Source organism: Gracilinanus agilis, chromosome 6, assembly GCF_016433145.1.
Source record: "Gracilinanus agilis isolate LMUSP501 chromosome 6, AgileGrace, whole genome shotgun sequence".
NCBI lineage: Eukaryota > Metazoa > Chordata > Mammalia > Didelphimorphia > Didelphidae > Gracilinanus > Gracilinanus agilis.
In genome coordinates, this window is record NC_058135.1 from 20053234 (window position 1) to 20073105 (window position 19872).

At 37.5% G+C, this 19872-nt stretch overlaps 2 protein-coding genes across 2 annotated transcripts in view; both read left to right on the top strand.

The window, feature by feature from the left end:
* The first annotated feature begins 2743 nt into the window (after positions 1–2743).
* Positions 2744–6363, top strand: LOC123252113 (C-X-C motif chemokine 10-like). Its single transcript, XM_044681489.1, has 4 exons — positions 2744–2854; positions 3917–4040; positions 5201–5290; positions 5883–6363. The coding sequence occupies exons 1-4, from the start codon at positions 2794–2796 to the stop codon at positions 5887–5889; spliced, it is 282 nt and encodes a 93-aa protein (XP_044537424.1). The 5' UTR covers positions 2744–2793; the 3' UTR covers positions 5890–6363.
* A 7370-nt stretch (positions 6364–13733) lies between these two features.
* Positions 13734–19872, top strand: part of CXCL9 (C-X-C motif chemokine ligand 9) — a 12815-nt gene continuing 6676 nt past the window's right edge. Inside the window, exons 1-3 of the mRNA XM_044681505.1 lie at positions 13734–13808; positions 15848–15971; positions 17637–17721. Of these exons, the coding sequence (XP_044537440.1) occupies positions 13745–13808; positions 15848–15971; positions 17637–17721 (273 nt within the window). The 5' untranslated portion in view covers positions 13734–13744. The remainder of the gene's footprint in view (positions 13809–15847; positions 15972–17636; positions 17722–19872) is intronic.

Consider the following 19872-nt stretch of genomic DNA (forward strand, 5'->3'; position numbering starts at 1 on the left):
TATATATATATATATATATATATATATAAAGTAGAAAGTGAAGGGGGAAAAGAGAGAAAATAGGCCTGTGGTAAACCATGATGAGAGAAAAACTAGTCATAAACTTGGGGGAATCAGGGAAGGATAAAAGAGGATCTGAGCTTTGAAGAAAGATAAGGAATCTGAAAGTCAAGGCTGAGTTGGCAGAACATTCCACAGGGTCAAAAATAGAATATCACATTCTGGGAACAGCTAGTGATTCAGTTTGTCTAGGACATGGAGTGCATGATGGGCAATAATGTGCAATAAGCCTGGTAGGCTGGTGCTCTTAGGACATCACACTTGCTCTGACTTCACTAACCTGCCCCTGGGGCAATCTTATTATTAACCACATCAATTCTACAATGTTTTCTACTCCAAAATCCCTTGCCCACTTGTAATAATTTCCATTCATGCCTTGCGAAACCTGAACTGTAGATTTATCTATAGGCAATGATTTTACCTTTCCTGAATTGATTCTGTAACCCTCTCTCCAGGGAGGCTACTTCAAATCTCTTGTCTTCTGAAACCTCCCACCCCCACCCCCATTTAGTAATTTGCCATATTCTTTACTGAGAAAACAGAGGCCATTTGTCATGAGCCCCCCTCCTCTCTATATCTCAAATCCTATACCATCTTTTCTAGGAATTCTCCTTCCTTATCTCAGCCCTCCTGGCTTCTAGGATTTCCTTCAAGTCTCAATTAAAGTACCACCTTCTGCAAAAGCCTTTCCTGGTCTTCCTTTATTTCAACCTTTCCACTGAGATAATCTCCAATTTATCTTGGTTTTTTGTTTTGTTTTGGGTTGTGGACATTGCTTATTTTTGCTGTTCAGCACTAAGCAGATTGCCTGGCATGTAGTAAATGATAAATGCTTGTTGAAGTGACATAATCCAACAAGATCCTGTCCTTTGCTTATATCTCTGATGACAATGTGGCCCTTTCCCCTCACCAAGGCCAAAAGGAAAAAGATGGATCAGTCATATTGGTAAGAATAAGAGACAAAGAATGGGCAATCTTTGTGCTATAGTGATATCTAGTAAATATTTACCATTAACAGAACTGAAGGACAGCACAGAAGAGCTATATAACACAAGAAGGCATGGATTGTTTAAAATCTGCATATTCAATCATGTCTTTCAAGTTAAGTTAGTCTATTTGCTATATTCAACATGCCACCTTCTACTTCTGTAACTTTTGGAGAGAAATAAACTATTCCTCAAAATGTTAACCTTTCTAAATCTGGACAGACTTACATGAACTGATTCAAAGTGAAGAGAGCAGAATTAGAAAAACACTATACACAGTGACAGCAATATTTTTTTGATGAACAAGAATGATTTTGATGAATGACTTAGTTTATTTTCAGCAATGTAGTGATCCAAGAAAATCCATAATGAAAATTGCCATCTGCCTTCAGAGAAATAACCAATGGAGTATGAATGTGGACTGAAACATACTATATTTCATTTTCTTTCTTTTCTTTTTTTTTTCCATTTGGGATCTCTTCTACAAAAATGACTAATACAGAAAAATGTTTTTCATGATTTTATATATAAAATCTATATCAGTTTGCTTACTGTCTCAGGGAAGAGGGATGAGTGAGAGACAGAAAGTATCTGGAATTGAAAAAAAATTTTTTAATGAATGTAAAAATTGTTTTTACATGTAATTGAGGAAAAATAAAATATTATTTTAAAAAAAGGTTTCCTTCCTTTACCTGTCTCTTAAAATCCTCCTGACCAAAAGTAGATTGTGTACATGCATGTGTGTATATATGTGTGTATATATACAGATACATACATTTATTACTCTATGTAGTCTTAGATTTTAAGCTTCTTGACCTCAAGGGAAGGGACTAACTTGTTTCTGTATTTATATTCTTCGTGTTTGGCATATTTTTAAATAAATGGTAGTTATTGCTATGGCACTGAAAAGGGTATCAACCATAATGAGATCCATGGATCCAGTAAAGGAATAAAATATTAAGGGTTTTTTAAATAGAGAATTAATCCATGCTCCCTACCTCAAGTCTCTCATTTTCCCACTCCATTCTATGCCATACATTGCTACCAATGTAATTTTTCTTAAGCACAGACCTAACCATATGACTCCCATATTCAACTCTAGAGGCTTTCTTTTGACTCTAGGACAAAAAAACTTAAAAATCTTTTCTAATCCCCACAACCATTAGTGAACTCTCTCCCAAATGACCATAATTATTTTGTTTCTCTCTGTATTTACTAACCTTATATTTATGATACATATACATATACACACATTATATATACTTGTCTCGCCATTAGAATGTAAACGTTTTTCAAGTAGGAATATTTCATTCTTTGTATTTGTATTCCTAGTCTCTTGCATTGTGTCTGGCACTTAATAAGTAGATGATTATTCTTTTATGTGTTGAGGGTAGAGGGAGGACAAAGGGAAGAAGAGTGGGATAAAAATAAAAATTATAAATATTTATTTCTGCATATAGTAGTTTCTAGAACCAGAGAATGTAAAACAAAATATATTCTTTTATGGGAAAAATAAGAGTATTCATGAATAAAAAGCATCTAATAAAAAATAATAGCCCCACTATTCTGTATGTAACCTGAGACCTCTCTTAGTCACAGACTATTTTTTGCTGAGTAAACTGTCATACTGACTAATCAGAATTAAGGAGGGAAAAGAACCTTAGCAAATAAACACTGAGTGCTAACAGCATGTTCACTCAGAAATTTCTCAGTCCCTCAGATTTGGGTATCATCAATTCTTGTTACCATGAACCGAAATGTTATCATCCTCCTCTGCAACATCTTGCTAGCTTTGTTTAAAGCTCAAGGTAAGAAACACAGTTATACTCATTTTTTAAGTCAAAGATAGTATACTTATTGAATACTATTAGTATTGCTAAGGATGTAGACAAGAAACCACATCTTCTAGGTCTCTTATCACACAGTTTAAAGTTTAAGTGATTTATTAAAGTACAACAGAAAAGGATCCTTAGTCAAACAATTGCTTTCAATGATGAGATGTAATTTAATTAGCCCAATCTTTTTAGCTTCAAATAATTACTATATACTAGAAATTTTGTACCTTTTATACCTAGAGCTTTTATGAAAAGACAAAAAGTATGTTTTTGTGATTTCTAATCAAAATCATAAATCAAACAGACAATATTTTTAGGAGGGTCATAGCATAGGAATTAGAGACGTGGAGTCAGAAAAACAGAGATTAGAATCTGGGCAAGGGTATGTTAGACAAGTCAGGCTGAGGTTTTGTCACTGGGCAGAAGTCAGGTCCAGGAAAGTTGTTAAGCAACAGGGTTATGGTAAAGGGCAAGGCCATAGATATAATTAACAAAAGCAGGGGACACACTAAGAGTGACAACAGACCCAAATTAGGATCCAGACAGAATCAAGCTGCAAGGTAGGGGTTAGCTGGTTCGATTAATTTAAGACTGGGGTCTGAAGCAAGCTGCACTAGTTGGAAAATTAGTGGTTGAATTAGAACTGGAATTTGAAGAGAATGAGGCCCTTTTTATCTGGCCATTTCTGCTCATTTTTAAATAGTTATAACCTATTAGGGAAAGCGCAGCCCCTTAGTCAGGGACTAAACCCTCAAATGATTGAATTTGAAGACCTCAAAGGTCCTTTCCAGCTCTCCATCTATATTCCAATAAACCAGAACCCTATGGTGTTAATGTTACTCTTCCTTCCTCTAGAATGTAACTCCTTCAGAGGCTTCTCTGCTAGCAGATCTTGAATATTTCTGGGGCTGGAATTGGTGTTATCTGACATGGTGGTGAGGGAGAAGCCTTTATACCAGATCCATTGTCTTTCAATGAATAAACCCTTTAACTTGAATATCATATTAACCTTCCTACTCTGGCTGTTTTCTACAGTGGCCCAATCAACCACCACCGGCTGTCAATGCCTGCAAGCTACTAAGAGTATTCCTAGCCTAAAATCCTTTGAGAAACTTGAGGTGATTTTCCCCAGTGCTTCGTGTCCACGCCCTGAGATCATGTGAGTAAAAATAGTAATTGCCATTTCGATAGCTGCTAGTAAATAAATGCTAGCTTTTATTATTGTTACAGAGCACCTTAAGGTTTGCAAAGCACATTACTTATATTATTTCACTTGATCACTCCTTACAATAAACTTGGGAGATAAGTATTATAGGGGCTTAACCTTGATTTTATAAGTGAGGCAACTAAGACAGAGAGGCTAAAGTAACTATCCATGAATGTGGTAGAATTTAAACCCATATCTTCCTGATTTCAAGACCACCATACCCTTTTGCCCCTAGAAAACATATGTTTTCTATAGTAAATATAGTTTGTTTATATAGTAAATAGGTTTGTTCCCCAGGAATGTGGATTAAATCAAGCATTTCACTAAATAATCTAGAAGAAGATCAATGAAGGTCCACTTGTGAACTTTCTATAAGGAAAAAGGAAAACAATATGGCTCACTTTTGACAATGGCTAAGATGTGAATCAAACTGTCCTAAAAAAGTCACCAAAATATCTAAATGAATTAAGTTATTTTCCATTTTAATTTATTAAGGTAAAATCTACTTTTTCTCTAAAATGAATGTCTATTTCTACTTCTTTTTTCCTAGCTGAAAGGCAGAAGGTAACAATGAAGATTTTCAGGAGGAAAGGGGCCTTAATAAAGTGAAATGTGAACTATTATGATAGGACACAGATAAATGTGCTACAGAAGTTATTCAAGGAGGGAAAACATACCCACACCTACACCCAACAGATTTCTCTCCAAATCTCCAGGATGTTGCTACCCAGGCCTTTCCTAGGCCTTCTCATGTTTAGTTCTTATGAAGAGAAGACTCAGAAAGGAAAGAACATACTGAGGAAGGCTAAGGAGATGAGGATTCTTTTGCTGAAAAAAGTCTTGCTTACTTGTAACATGCTTTTTATTACCGAAGTCAATATTGCCATTATTTCACAAATGAAGACACTGCAGCACAGGCAAGTTTAGGGACTCATTTAAGATCATTCCAGAAAGTAGGGGACAGGGCCTGACCTGAGATTTTTCTGGGGAGTGCCCACAAAGCCTAGGGTTTGATTAGTCCCATTATTGCTTATAGTCCCATATAGGTTACAGTCCCATCATTATCACTGATAGAATTTTAAAAATTCTTCACTGTGGTTTAATCACTATAGAGGCATAATGAAGGATGGGAAGGAGCAAATATGTCTGAATCCTGATACCCCAACCATGAAGATTATACTGAAAACCATTAAAAAGACAAGGTAAGTTTGCTGTTTTAGAGGGGAATCCTCTCCAGGAAACCACTAGAAGTACTTACTTTAGAACAGATTCACTGGGATAAAACTGCATGTGGCTTATTTTCAGTCCTGGGCTACTCTGGGTTCTTTTTTTTCTTGCAGGATGACCTTAGGGGGTGACTTAGTAGGAGGCTTAGAGGCTTATATTCTCAACACACTAGTAAATAGACAGGAATGTTGCCATCCTTACAACACACACTGCCAGCAAACCTATTAACTTGCCCTTAACTAGATTTGGAATTAGATAATTACTACTAATTCCCATTTCTGTGAAGTCAGTTACGACATTAAAAATCAGAAACTGAATACCTATCTGTAGCAAAGCCCAGACTCAACAAAATGACTAGCAAACTTTTATAACTTATTTGCAAACTTGGAAAATCCAATTAATCCACTGTGATCACATGGTAGCAAAAAAACCTTTCAACCTAACATTTCCTTCCAGTCTGGGGCCCCAGACCCACAGGCAACTGAATTATTATGTGCCAAATCAGAGCCTAGATAAGAAACTAAATACAGCATCTTATATTTTTACTCCTTCCTCTATTTTTCAAAGGTCTTGAACAGCTCCTGTCCACAACTGAAGACCTAAACTCTTCCTGTTGCTGACAAGGTTTTAACCTGGATGAAGCCATCCTATATATTCAGAAGTTAAGCCCTGACTGTTTCTAGAGTTTAATTCTTCTAAAAAAAAAAGTAATCACCAATCACAATAATCAATTGGCTACTTTGAAAAAAGAACCTAATTAGCTACAGAAACTTTGGTGATTCCTTATTTTGTGGTGATATTTGAGTCATTTTGAATAGACGTTTACCTAACTTGGCATTCATGAGTTTGTTGTATCTTCTGAATGGGTCTGTCTATAGGTAAGGATCATCATTACCACATGATACTTTTAGAAAATACACAAGCCAGAGTGTAAAGTCTCATCAGGTATTTATTACTATACTCATTTCCAAAAAAGTTATCTTCCTGAGTATACTTGATGTCCCTGCTACTGCAAAGTACTATATGGAAGCACAAATCTTAAAGAACTGACAGAGCTAGGGTTCAGAATTTAGATATTCTCAGGCTGTGACCTGCTAGGCTAGGGGTTCTCAACTTGAGTACATGCACTCAAGTGGGTACTAGATATTTATCAAGGGATTCCAGATAAATAAACTCTATTACCCTGTTGAAATATTCCAAAAGTAATTGTGTAAGAGTTTGTGAATTGGAGCAAGAAAAATAGACCACAAACGTTCAGATTTCTAATTATACCAAGCATATCTCTATCCTTAGAAATAGCTATTTTAAATCATAAAAAGATTTAAAGGTATATGTATTTCATTTTCTCAACTTTACCTTTTTGTTAAAGTGCCTATTACATGTTGAGTGTATTTAGAAGTTTTTCCTTTTATTTTAAAGTGTCAGAAATTGGATATCTCTGGCTAATGCCCTTTCCTTGAATTGTATCATAAACTAAGGTGATACCCCATTCTTATGGGTCAGCCAAAATCCCGGTCACCTAATTTGTCTTATACTTTAAAAACATGTTAATGGGACATCCAGCATCTGACCTTATTCAAGTTTTTAGAAAAGCAGTAGAAACACAATCCATATCTGTACTCTTACCTCACTTCTCTCTACCTATTGCTTTAAAACTCTGTTCAAGCAACACCTTCTACAAGAAGCCTTTTCTGATCTCTCCAAGCTGTTCTAGTAATGATGATATTGATAATGGATAAAAATAGAACAGACAAGCCCCTGCCCTCATGGAGCTCACATTCTAATGGGGGAGTTATGATACAAATGGACAAGTCTGATTTTCCAAAGGCAACAGATCCTGGTGTGCATATATTGTAATTAGTATTTGCCCACAGCTGACCTTTGGAATCCCGTCTCTACCAGAGGAAGCCAACTGTTCAAGGATTTTAAACGGTTTACCAACCCAATGAAAAAAATGTAAACTAAGAGATCACATGTAAAGCTGGTCAAAGAGCAACTTCCTTTCTCAAGGGCATCTGAGCTGCCTGCAGACAAGGATCTGAAACATACTTCCAGTATTACAATGAGCTGGATGACAGCCAACCTATGAAGAATAGTCAGGCAAGAGAAAAATGTGAACAGGAAAGTGAAAGGAAAGGAATGAAATAAAGATTGCATAAGGACCTTCAGTGATTTTCAGGAAATCAAGTCCTTTCTTGTCATCATGCTCTGCTCTATTCACAGTAGGAGCTGATGAAAGAAGGGGAAGTCCATTCTGAGAAACTCAAACAGGCTAACAAGTTTCATTTTGACAGACAAAGCCATGTCTGCAAATCACAAGAATAAAGAAGGGAAATGTTCTTTCCTTATATGACAGAAAAAAGGGGGTCAGTCTATCATGTAAAACATACAATTTAAATTAGAGATGCCTTCTTCTTCATCCTCTCTCCTCTCCCTAGGAGAGAGGGGAAATTCCTCCTCTGAACTTCAAATTATAGAAGAATAGAAAGAATAGAGCCTGAAAAGAAATGTAGTATCAAGCTGTGTTCAAGCAAGCAAATGGCCCTAGAAATGAAATTATATCTGTTACCCAAAAATAAAGAGTTTTATAGTTAAGGGGCTCCTTAAAAGAAACTGCATATTTAAAAAAGAGCACTCACTCAAATGAATAATAATAATAATAGCTAGCATTTATAGTGTCTACTATATGCTAGGAACTTTGCAAACATCTCATTTGATCTTCAAAACAAGCCTGGGAGGTAGATGCTATTATTATCCCCATTTTGCAGATGAGGAAACTGAGGTAAAGTTTAAGAGATTTGCCCAAAGTTACACGAGTAGTTAAGTTTAACTCAAGCTTAAATTAAGGGATTGGATTTGAACACAACCCTTCCTGACCCCAGGCCCAACTCTATCCACACTGAATCACCAGCTACCCCTAAATTAGGGCCAGGACAGATCTAGGTTTGACTTCTGACTAATTTTTGAGCCTCAGTGTCTCATTGTAAAATGTGATAAAATAATCTCTACCACAATACTGCTATCAGATGTAAAACACTTTATGAAACTTGAACCTCTCTAGATAAACATGTCAGCTATTATTCTATATTGTCTAATCCAACATACAAATGAACACACTAAGAGTCTCAGAAATCAAACAATCCTGTCCAAGGTCACCCAGATTGCTAGTGGTAAAGTTGGGGTTGAAGTCTGTCAGGAGACTCCCAAGCTAATACCCTTTTGATTATATCAAGCTTTCTATTGCTAGAATTCCAGCTCAGTCCTAAGGATACCCTGTAAGACAAGACTAGGTGAGCCATAAGGTATCTCATTTAGAAGAATAATTCTATTAAGTACATTCCAGCTCTCAGTCGTCCTGGACCTACTGGAAATTGGAAGATGATATAGAATCAGGCTTGAACTCAGAGACCTAGGTCAACAAAAATGTTTATTAAGCCACTACTAAAATGTCAGGCATTGTACACTGCCCTATGAGTATGAGCACAAAGAATGCAACAATTTCTGCTCTCAATAAATTGATATTCTAACAGAATATATAAGTATAAATCAGTGGTTCCCAAACATTTTTGGCCTACCGCCCCCTTTCCAGAAAAAATATTACTTAGTGCCCCATCACATACTATCACCACCCCCTTAAGTTATTCACCACCCCCAAATGCACCTGTGGCCATCACCACTCCCTTGGATTGCTGCAGCACCCACCAGGAGGCAGTGGCACCCACTTTGGGAATCACTGGTATAAGTGATATATAAGATAACTATAAAGAAAAAAAAAACATAAGGTAGATAAATAGAAGATAACTAGGAAGAATAATACTGGGCAAATGAGGGGAGGAGGGTGGGGAAAATTCCAGTCAGAAAGAATTTAGGCAAAAGCTGGTGCTTGAGTTGAGTCTTAAAGAAAAACAAGGATCCTCTGAAGTGGTGGTGAGAAGGGGACAGGAGACTTAGTACTTGGCACAGAAGATGGGGTACAATGGAAAATGATTTGGCTAGATCACAGAATAGAGAAGGGGGAAGCAATATGCAAGGAAGTGGAAATCAAAGAGTTAGGAGTCATGTTGTAAAAGGTTCTAAAAGCCAAACAAATGAGATATTTTATCCTAGGGAAAATAGGATATTTTATCCTAGGGAAAATAGGGAGTGACTAATTTTGTTTTTTTCAGGGGGGTGGTGACTTGGCCAAATCTGTGCTGAAAGAAAATCCCTGTGACAGCCATATGGAAAACAGACTAGATCAAGAAGAGACCTGAGAGCAGGAGGCTGTTTCAGTGATCTAGGAGAGAGATGAAGAGGTCTTGAAATAAAATGGTAGCTATAGGAGTGGGGGGGGGGGAAGAGCCAGTGCTGATTTGAAGTTCCTAGGAACCACTGGAATTAATTATTTATGCTTCATATGAATCTATGAACCCATGATAGTATAAGGCTGAGTCTCTTCAGTAGCTTTCAGGTTACTCCAAATCTACTATGAAGGAAAATTTACGGCATTTGGCATAAGGAACAAAGCATACTAGTTTCAACCCCCCACTTTCTGCCTCCAGTAGACTTCGAAGGAGATGGGTAGAACACAACTAACCCTAGCAGAGGGAACCATCAACTAGAGAAATTGGGGATCTGTAGATCTCCATAACTCATTTATTAAAAAAAACAACCAACCAACCATGTATTCCTTTATCCATGTTCTTAAGACTTTTAAGAAGTAGATATAAAACTTTCTTAATATCTAATTTCTTTTCCCAGAAAACCCCTAGCTATACACATTCCTTCAATCCACTCAGCAAGACATTTTCAAATCAGAAACAGTACCTTTGGCTAGACTTGGAGCCTATTTTAACCCCCATTTGTTGCTGATTCAACAACAGAAACAGGAAGAACAGTTAGATCTCCAGGGCCAGGGAAGGAAGAGGGCTTCCTGAAAGACTGCCATTCTTCTCTGGGGAGTTGCTCACTAGGATGGCATCTTCCCCTCAAATCTTAGAAGGCTGGCCAAATGCCTCTGAGCAGCCCAAGTTTAGTTACAATCACCCACTACTTCCTAATCCATTACACATATTCATCCACTCCACAAGTGTTTTTGTTGTAGTTGTTGTTGCTGTTTTTAAATTTGCTTTTTCTTTTCAAATAGGGCTTTCAAAAAAATCTTCCCTTTCAAATAGGGTTCTTAGTCCTTCCCCTACCGGGAGAGTCATCTCCTCTAACAAATGGGGAAAAGGTAGTTGTGCAAAACCAATCCACACATCAACAGGGGTGGTGGATCTAGGCCAGGCTCTATACCCCATTTATTTATGTACAAATAAACAAACCCCAACTTTGACCCAACTGCTCACTTGCTCTGCCCACCCACTGCCTGCTGGAAGGCCCCATCTGTCCTTCCCACAGGTGGAGGAAGGGGGAGACGGGAGAGAATGGATGAGGCCAGGGAGCGGCCTCTGCCCCTAGGCCTTTAGTACCTTCAGCACACCTCTCCCTGGTCCTTGCCCTGCAGAGTATACGGAAGAATGGCCTGGCTTGGTTCTTGCCTCTTGTCACCCGCCTCAAGCTTCTGGAAACTTCCTGGACCACTTTCGGGGATGCTTAATTAGCCTTGCCCCCTGGATGCCTTCTGGGCATGCTCACTCAGCCTCTATCTGGCATTTAGCGCCTGGATCCGTTCTGGGCATGCTCAGTCTGTCTAAGTAACTGACACTTGCCTCCAGGATCCCTTCTGGGCATGCTCAGTCTGCCAGTTAGGGACTGACACTTGCCTCCTGCGGTGCTTCTAAGCATGCTCATTTGGCCTAACCCAACTGACACCTTCCTCCTGGTCTGTGGCCCTACCCCTAACTGATCCTCTGGGAGCCTCTTGGGTATGCTCAGTCAGTGTCTACCAGACGGTCCCTCAAGGAGGCTTGTAAAGAATGGTACTAATAGTAGTAGCATTTAAAATATAGCTCCTAAAAATTAGAGGAGAAATTAATAAAATTGAAAGTGAAAGAACTGTTGAATTATTAAATAATACTAGAAGCTGGTACTTTGAAAAAACAAATAAAATAGAGTACTGATGAATCTAATAAAAAAAAGGAAAGAAGAAAACCAAATTAACAGTATCAAAAATGAAAAGGGCAGAATAACCTCTAATGAAGAGGAAATTAAGGTAATTATTAAGAACTATTTTGCTCAATTATATGGCAATAAATTTGGCAATCTAGGTGATATGAATGATTATTTGCAAAAATATAAATTGCCTAGATTAACAGAAGGAGAAATGGAATATTTAAATAATCCCATATCAGAAAAAGAAATTGAACAAGCCATCAAAGAACTCCCTAAGTAAAAATCCCCAGTGAATTTTATCAAACATTTAAAAAACAACGAATCCCAATACTTTACAAACTATTTGACAATATAAGCAAAGAAGGAGTTCTACCAAATTCCCTTAATGACACAACTATGGTACTAATTCCAAAGCCAGGTAGATAAAAAATAGAGAAAGAAAGCTACAGACCAATCTCCTTAATGAACATGGATGCAAAAATCTTAAATAGAATACTAGCAAAAAGACCCCATCAAGTGATCATGAGGATTATTCACTATAATCAGGTGAAATTTATACCAGGAATGCAAGGGATGGTTTAATATGAGGGAAACCATCCACATAATTGGCCACATCAACAACCAAACCAACAGAAATCACATGATTATCTCAATAGATGCAGAAATAGCCTTTGGCAAAATACAACACTCATACCTATTGAAAACACTACAACTATTAGGAATAGAAGAGTCTTTCCTAAAAATAATAAACAATATATACCTAAAACCATCAACAAGCATTATATGCAATGGGGATAAATTAGAAGCCTTCCCAATAAGATCAGGAGTGAAGCAAGAATGCCCATTATTACCTCTATTTTTTAACATGTACTAGAAACACTAGCAGTAGCAGAGAAGAAAAATAAATTGAAGGTATTAAAAAAGGCAATGAGGGGGCAGCTGGGTAGCTCAGTGGATTGAGAGTCAGTCCTAGAGACAAGAGGTCCTAGGTTCAAATCCAGCCTCAGACACTTCCCAGCTGTGTGACCCTGGGCAAGTCACTTGACCCCCATTGCCCACCCTTACCACTCTTCTACCAAGGAGCCAATACACAGAAGTTAAGGGTTAAAAAAAAAACTAAAAAAAAAAAGGCAATGAGGAGACTAAACTATCACTCTTTGCAAATGATATGATGGTCTACTTAAAGCATCCTAGAGAATCAACTAAAAAGCTAGTGGAAATAATCAACAACTTTAGCAAAGTTGCAGGATACAAAATAAACCCACAAAAACCATTAGCATTTCTATATATTTCCAACATATCTCAGCAGCAAGAGTTAGAAAGAGAAATTCCATTTAAAATCACCTGAGATAATATAAAATATTTAGGAATCTATTTGGCAAGACAAACCAAAAATTATATGAACATAACTACAAAACACTTTCCACACAACTAAAACTAGATCTAAACAATTGGAAAAACATTAATTGTTCATGGGTAGGATGATGAACTAACATAATAAAAATGACAATCCTACCCAAATTAATTTACTTGTTCAGTGCCATACCTGTCAAACTACCAAGAAACTTTTTTACCAAATTAGAAAAAAACTATAACAAAGTTCATTTGGAAGAACAAAAGATCAAGAATATCAAGGGAAATAATGAAAAAAAAAAGGGACTTATGACAAAGAATGCTATCCGCCTCCAGAGAAATAAATGCTGGAGTAAGAATGCAGATAAAAGCACACAATTTTTCAATTGTTTATGTGGGTTTATGTTTGGGGGATTTGGTTTTATATGGTTAACCACTTACAAAAACGAACAATATGGGAATATGTTTTGTATTATAATATAGATTTAACCCAGATTGAATTGTCTGATAAGACTAGGATTGGGAAGGGAAAGGATAAGTTCAATCATATAATTTAGGAAACTTGTGTGGAAATTTGTTATATGTAATCAGTAAAAGACAAACCTTTGTTTCAGGCAGAAGCATAGGAAAACATGCTAAAATTTCTCAGATGCAATCCAGTCCACAATCTACCCAGGAGTCATAATATAAAAAACATATTATCCCACAAAACATTCTGTGGCATGATAGCTATAGTAGATATAATGTACTTCCTTTCCAGAGTGAACAACATAGAATTCTCCAATTTAGTTTCACCTCACCTCTCTTACTAGAAATTACCCATTTATGTGAAAGAGAACTAGAGTACACAGAAGAAATTCCCTTGGATCTGTGCTTAAGGATTTCCCCTACAATAATGAAACATATGGTAAATTTAGCTGGATCACCTAAAAAAAATGGCCAATCAGTGTTAAGGAAAGAAAAAACTTCACAAGATAAATATGAAGTACAAGAGAAAACTCTTCAGCCTTGAAGCTCCCCCTGTGAGAAATACAGACGCCATCATGAAGAGCAATCAAATTGTCTTCCTTTGTGGAATCATCTTCCTGACTCTGACTGGAGTTCAAGGTAAAAGGGAACTGACTAGCTTAGTTCTCATTACTGAAACCAAAGATGTGATTTACTGTAAAACTTGGTAATGTACAATTTAAATGCCTACCATGCATCTATAATGAATGCTGCTGTGTGAGAGGGGGTGTTTCAGGCTTCTTCACTCTGATCACTATTGACTGTCCTGAGTTAATTAGGGATAGCTAGCTGCAATGTCAAGTTCTATGATTAGTCTAGGGGGAGAACATTAGACTCTGCTGCATTATCACATAATATCATCTATCACATACTATTGTACATTATCTATGTGGTGTTTCATTTGCCAAACTCTTTAGGAAGAGAGAGAGAGAGAGAGAGAGAGAGAGAGAGAGAGAGAGAGAGAGAGAGAGAGAGGTGCGTACTATTACTGCTTGATTTTCACAACTCTGTGAGGCAGGTATTATTATGATTCCTATTTTATAGCTGAAGAAACTGGGCAGACAGAAAGAAGTTAAGTGTTTTATGCAGGGTCGCACAAGCCTAAAAGGGTCTAAGGCCAGATCTGAACTCTGGTTTTCCTGACTCCAGGCTGCGCTTTAGCCACTAAGCCACCTACCTCTTAGGCTAGGGATCAGTGCTCTTGCTGGAATGGACTCTTAAAGAAAGGTTTGTTGTTGTCGCTAGGCTTGGAACAAAAACCCTGGATGTGTATTTCCTGTTCTGTTATTAATTGTATGAATTTGGGCAAGCTACTTGGCCTCTGGATTTCTCAGCATCTTAATCTATAAAATAGAAGTGATTTTGCCAGCTCTGCCTCCCTACTTTTAAAAATAAAGCCCTCCCCTTCCATCTTAGAATCAATACTGTGTACTGGTTCAAAGGCAGAAGAGTGGTAAAGGTTAGACAATGGAGTTTAAGTGACTTGCCCAGGGTCACACAGCTAGGAAGTGTCTGAGGCCAGATTTGAACCTAGAACCTCCTGTTTCTAGGCCTGGCCACCTAGTCGCCTCCTACTTATGACCTTGGGCAAGTCACTTAACCTCTGTTTCTCCATCTATAAAATGGGAATTAAACCTCCCAAGGTTATTGTGAAGATAAAATGAGATGCTACTTATAAAATGTTTTGTAAACTTTAAAATTTGTTTAAATGTTGCTATTACATTATATGAATGTTTTGAGGTTCATAAGAGATGACTTGTGATAGTGCTTTCAAAGAATACCAATACCCAAAAAGAAGAGTTGATAAAATGCTCCTCCCTCCCTTCTTTGCAGAGCTGGGGAATATCACATGGGTTGCCCGAAAGGTTGATGTGTTGATTGTTTTTGCTGATCTAATTTTTTTTCCTTTTTTAAAATTCTTTGTTATAAAGATGACTTCTGTATATGGGAGTGGGGAGGGATAGAACTGGAAATAAAGGTAAAACAAAATATGTCAATAAAAAGCATGTTAATTAATGCAAGATGGAGACTGTGATTGGTTGTCAAAAGTCTAGCCTTTTGACCAAACCAATTTCGATTCTCTTCCGCTGAATTCAGTGGGCCTGCAAGACTTGAAGGTTATATGATCTAGATATCTTTCCTTCCTTGCTTCCTTGCTTCCTTGCTTCCTTGCTTCCTTGCTTCCTTGCTTCCTTCCTTCCTTCCTTCCTTCCTTCCTTCCTTCCCTCCCTCTCTCTCCTCTCTTCTCCTCTCCTCTCCTCTTCTCTTCTCTCCTCTCCTCTCTCTCTTTCTCCCTTTCTCTTTCTCTCTCTTTTTCTTTGTTTCTTTCTTTGTTTCTTTCTTTGCTTCTTTCTTTGTTTCTTTCTTTGCTTGTTTGTTTGTTTGTTTGTTTGTTTGTTTGTTTGTTTGTTTGTTTGTTTGTTTGTTTGTTTCTTTCTTTCTTTCTTTCTTTCTTTCTTTCTTTCTTTCTTTCTTTCTTCTCCCCAAGATTACTTCTCAAATTAGGTAACTTTAGTGGTGATGTGGTTAATATACCTTCTCTATTTAAAGTCTATTTCATCATCTTGACTGAATTTCTAATTGAGACAATAGACTAGAGTAACTAATGTGATTCACTGAGTCTGGTCTATCCTCCTTAGCATTCTGGAGCTCCAAATCAAGACGCTGTTCCTGCATTGATGTCAGTGCCAACATATATAGGAAAAGCATAGTAAAGCTGGAGCAGTTTCCTCCAGGGCCTTCATGTAAAAACTCCGAGATCATGTGAGTGAAAAAATGGCAGGTGGCAGATTGAATGACTTGTCAACTCCGGGAGTGGGGCAGGAAGAAGGGAGGGCGACAACATGAATCATATAACTTTGGAAAACTCATGTAGAAATTTGTTATTAAAATAAAATAAAGATAAAAAATAAAATAAAATGCAGGTAGAAGCAGTTGTAACTTTATTTGAAATGAAACATTAAGGATCTAAATCCCCTTGAGGGTAGGTTATTGTTGATTATTGCCAGGTCCCTAGCTTGTTTGTACATAGTGGTTGGTATGTTGTCTCTCCCACTAGAGTGTGAGCTCCTCGGGAGCAAGGATTCTTTGGCCTTTCTTGGCATTTCCAGTAGTTCCAGTGCCTGGTATGTGGCGGGTGCTTAAGAAATGCTTTCTGTTGGAAGCTAGGTAGTACAGCAGATAGTGAGCCAAGCCTGGAGCCAAGAGGACCTTGCTTTAGTTCTGACCTCAGACACAGTATGACCCTGGGCCAGTCACTTAATCTGATTTCCTAGCCCTTGCCTCTTAGAATTGATACTAAGATAGAAGGTAAGGGTTTAAAATAAAAGAAAGAAATGTTTACTGAGTCTGTCAGAGCAAGCGATCTTGCCCTATGAGAGGCAATTAAAATCCAATTAAAATCGATCCAACAGAGTATTTATGAAGTATCTACTAAGCACCAGGCACTGTGTTAAGTGCTGGAGACACAAAGGAAAATGAACAGCCCTTATCTTTAAAGAGTTTAGGCCCCGGTAAAGAGAAAAAGCAGTTAGGTGGTACAGTGGTTAGGACACTGAGTTCAAATGGAGCTTTAGGCACTTATTGGCTATGTGACTGGGCAATTCACTTAACCTTTGTTTCTTCATCTATAAAATGGGGGTGATAGTTATAACGCTCAAGATATTATGAAGATAATATAAGAATCTATTTATAAAGTACTTTGTAAACTTTAAGGTTTGTATAAATGTTTGCTAGTCATCCCTTGCTATATCACAGTTCACTTATTGCAGCTTCACTATATCGTGGTTTTTTTTTTTTTAAATCTAATTCTGTATCATGGAATTTTCTCTATATCACAGGATTTCACAGATGAATACTGTACTGTACAGAATGGAAATGCAGTAGCCTGCTACACTTAGGGCGAGTTTGCCAACATGAGATTATACAGGGCACACTATTAGGTGATGGAATAAAAGGTGACCAACCAGAGCGCTGTGTTCTGTATCCTGGGTGCTGACTGGCTCAGTGTTTATAAGAGTGTGGGAAAGGTTTATAGGAGAGTGGGAAGCATTTATAAAGCCTTAAAAAATATAAATAACAAAATAAATATAATGCTGCTACTTCATGGATTTTCACCTGTTGCAGGGGTCTCTGGAACATAACTCCTGCGATAGGTAAGGGATCACGGCATAGATAAGGGAATACAAAATATATCACAGAACAGTGGAAAGAACACTAGATTTAGGATAAGAAGATTTCGTTCCTAGCTCTGTAAGTGTCCACTTTGGTGATTTTGGACAAGTCACTTAACATCTCTGGCAATATAGCATCATGGCTTTTAAGAGCCTCAGATACTCTAGTGACCAAGAGGTCAAAGAATGTGGTGATGATGAGTTCTTAGGTCCTTTGACAAGAAGAAATGATTCATTTCGATATTTCTCTTGTCAGTGTCACTTTGGAGAATGGGATAAAAAAATGTCTGGACCCAGATTCCCCACATGTGAAGAAAGAGATAGAAGCCTGGAAGAAAATGGTGAGTGGCAAAGGAAATTAATTCCTCCTCCCCAGCCCCTCTCTCCCTCTGTCTCTGTCTCTTTCACTTTTGAGGGACATGCATATAGAGGTCGGAGTAGAAAAAAACCTGAGTTTTACATCAGTATCACAAACCCTTAATGCTAGAGACTTCCCTAGACTGGAGAGAGAGTATAATGTAAATGGGTTTCTCTTTGGCACCAATAAGAACTACCCTGTGTAAGCCAGTGACCTCAAGTTCATAGTATTCTGTGATTTGAAGGTAAAAAGAACACTAGGGATCAAATTTTGTGAACCTATAAAAGATTCAAAGAAAGAAAGAACAACAAAATTGGAAAGATCAGGGACTACATAAGCTATGTCTTGAAGAAAGGCAAAGATTATCAGGGGAGAACTTCCAGGCATGCCCAAGGGAGATGGAAGAAGAAGGCAGGAGGAAAAGTTTGGGGAATGACACATTCCCCAAGCAATATACTTTGGCTGGCACCTAGGCAATATGAAATAAACTTTGGTTCAAAGATGACAATGAGTAAATCTTTTAAAAATATTCACATATGGAAATCAGTAAAAAGAATAATATATTTCATATTTGCATTATTTAAAGATATTGAAAGGAAGAGCAATGTTGAACAGACCTCAGATCAGGAAGACTTCAGATCAAATCTCACTTCTTATTGTTTCTCTAAAATGTTATTTTATTTTTTCCTAGTTACATGTAAAAACAATTTTTAACATTCTTTTTCAAAAATCTGGGTTCCAGATTCTTCTCCTTTTCCCCCTCCCCCTCCCTGAAATAGCAAGCAATCTTATATGGAATTTACATGCACAATCATGAACACATTTTTCCATATTAGTCATTTTGTACAAGAGAATTTTAAATAAAAAAGAAAGTGAAAGTGTATTTAATTGGTATTCAGACTCTTATCAATTCTTTCTCTGGAGCAAATGGCATTTTTCATTATGAGTACCCTTTGGGATTGTCTTGGATCTCTGTATTGCTGAGAATAGCTAAGTCAATCACAGTTGTTCATCATATAATATTGCTGTTACTTGGTACAGTGTTCTCCATGTTCTGCTCATTTCACTTTGCATTAGTTCATATAAGTCTTTCCAGGTTTTTCTGAAATCATCCTGCTCATCATTTCTTATAGCATGGTAGTATTCCATTACAATCATATACCACCACTTGTTTAATCATTCCTCAATTGATGGATATCTTCTCAGTTTCTAATTCTTTGCTAACACAAAAAGAGCTGCTACAAATATTTTTGCACAAAAGGGTCCTTTTCTCTCTTTTAAAAAATTTCTTTGAGATATGTGAAAATGGAATTAATTCACCCTTATTCATTCTTTAGACTTTAGCCACCAGGAATATGTCACCCCATCCAACTTAGAATTAAGTGGTGAGGGGGGAGGTCTATGACCCACATGTGTTAGTGAGTGACAAATCAAAAACAAGTGACTGCCCCCTGAGCAGTCCGAAACAAGGTTGAGGCTGCCATTCGTCCATGTAATACTGGAGGTGGAAGCAAGAAGTGACAAAAAGAACTATCTTTTGAATATGACAGTAACTTCCTATGAGGGGGATTTTGCCCTTTGAACTTGGCCTTGGAGGAGATCAGGTTGAGACCTCAGACTGCTTCCCTTTGAATTGTCACGTGAGTAAGTTAAGGCTGACTCCCTTTCCTTGGCGTTTCTGGAGGCACCAGCCTCTCCGAAGAGGCCTCTTGTCTTAGAAGAGGCCTCGTGGAAGCCTTGTTTAATTAATCTCTGTGCCCCCTTTGTTGGGGCCTCTGAAGCCCTGCCTGGTTTGAGCCTTCAGGCCAGGACAGAATAATAACTCTCTCTCTCTCTCTCTCTCTCTCTCTCTCTCTCTCTCTCTCTCTCTCTCTCTCTCATATTTCCCTACTTACACTTTTTCTATTTGTAAATAAACTATCATAAAAGTCATCCTGACTTGGGTCTTTAATTGGAATTGTTAAAATTGATTCCTGGCGACCAAAACTCTTAAATATCCAGTCTAAGCATAATTTTTACCTTTTACAGATATAGACCTAGTAGTGATATTGCTGAATCAAAAGGTATGCATAATTTTAAAACCCTTTGAGCATAGTTCCAAGTTGCTCTCTAGAACTGAATCAGTTCACAACTC

Coding starts and splice junctions, on each gene's coding strand:
- LOC123252113 (XM_044681489.1), top strand. CDS start 2,794: ATGAACCGAAATGTTATCATCCTCCTCTGCAACATCTTGCTAGCTTTG. Junction 2,855..3,916: donor AGCTTTGTTTAAAGCTCAAG/GTAAGAAACACA, acceptor TGTTTTCTACAG/TGGCCCAATCAACCACCACC. Junction 4,041..5,200: donor TGTCCACGCCCTGAGATCAT/GTGAGTAAAAAT, acceptor TAATCACTATAG/AGGCATAATGAAGGATGGGA.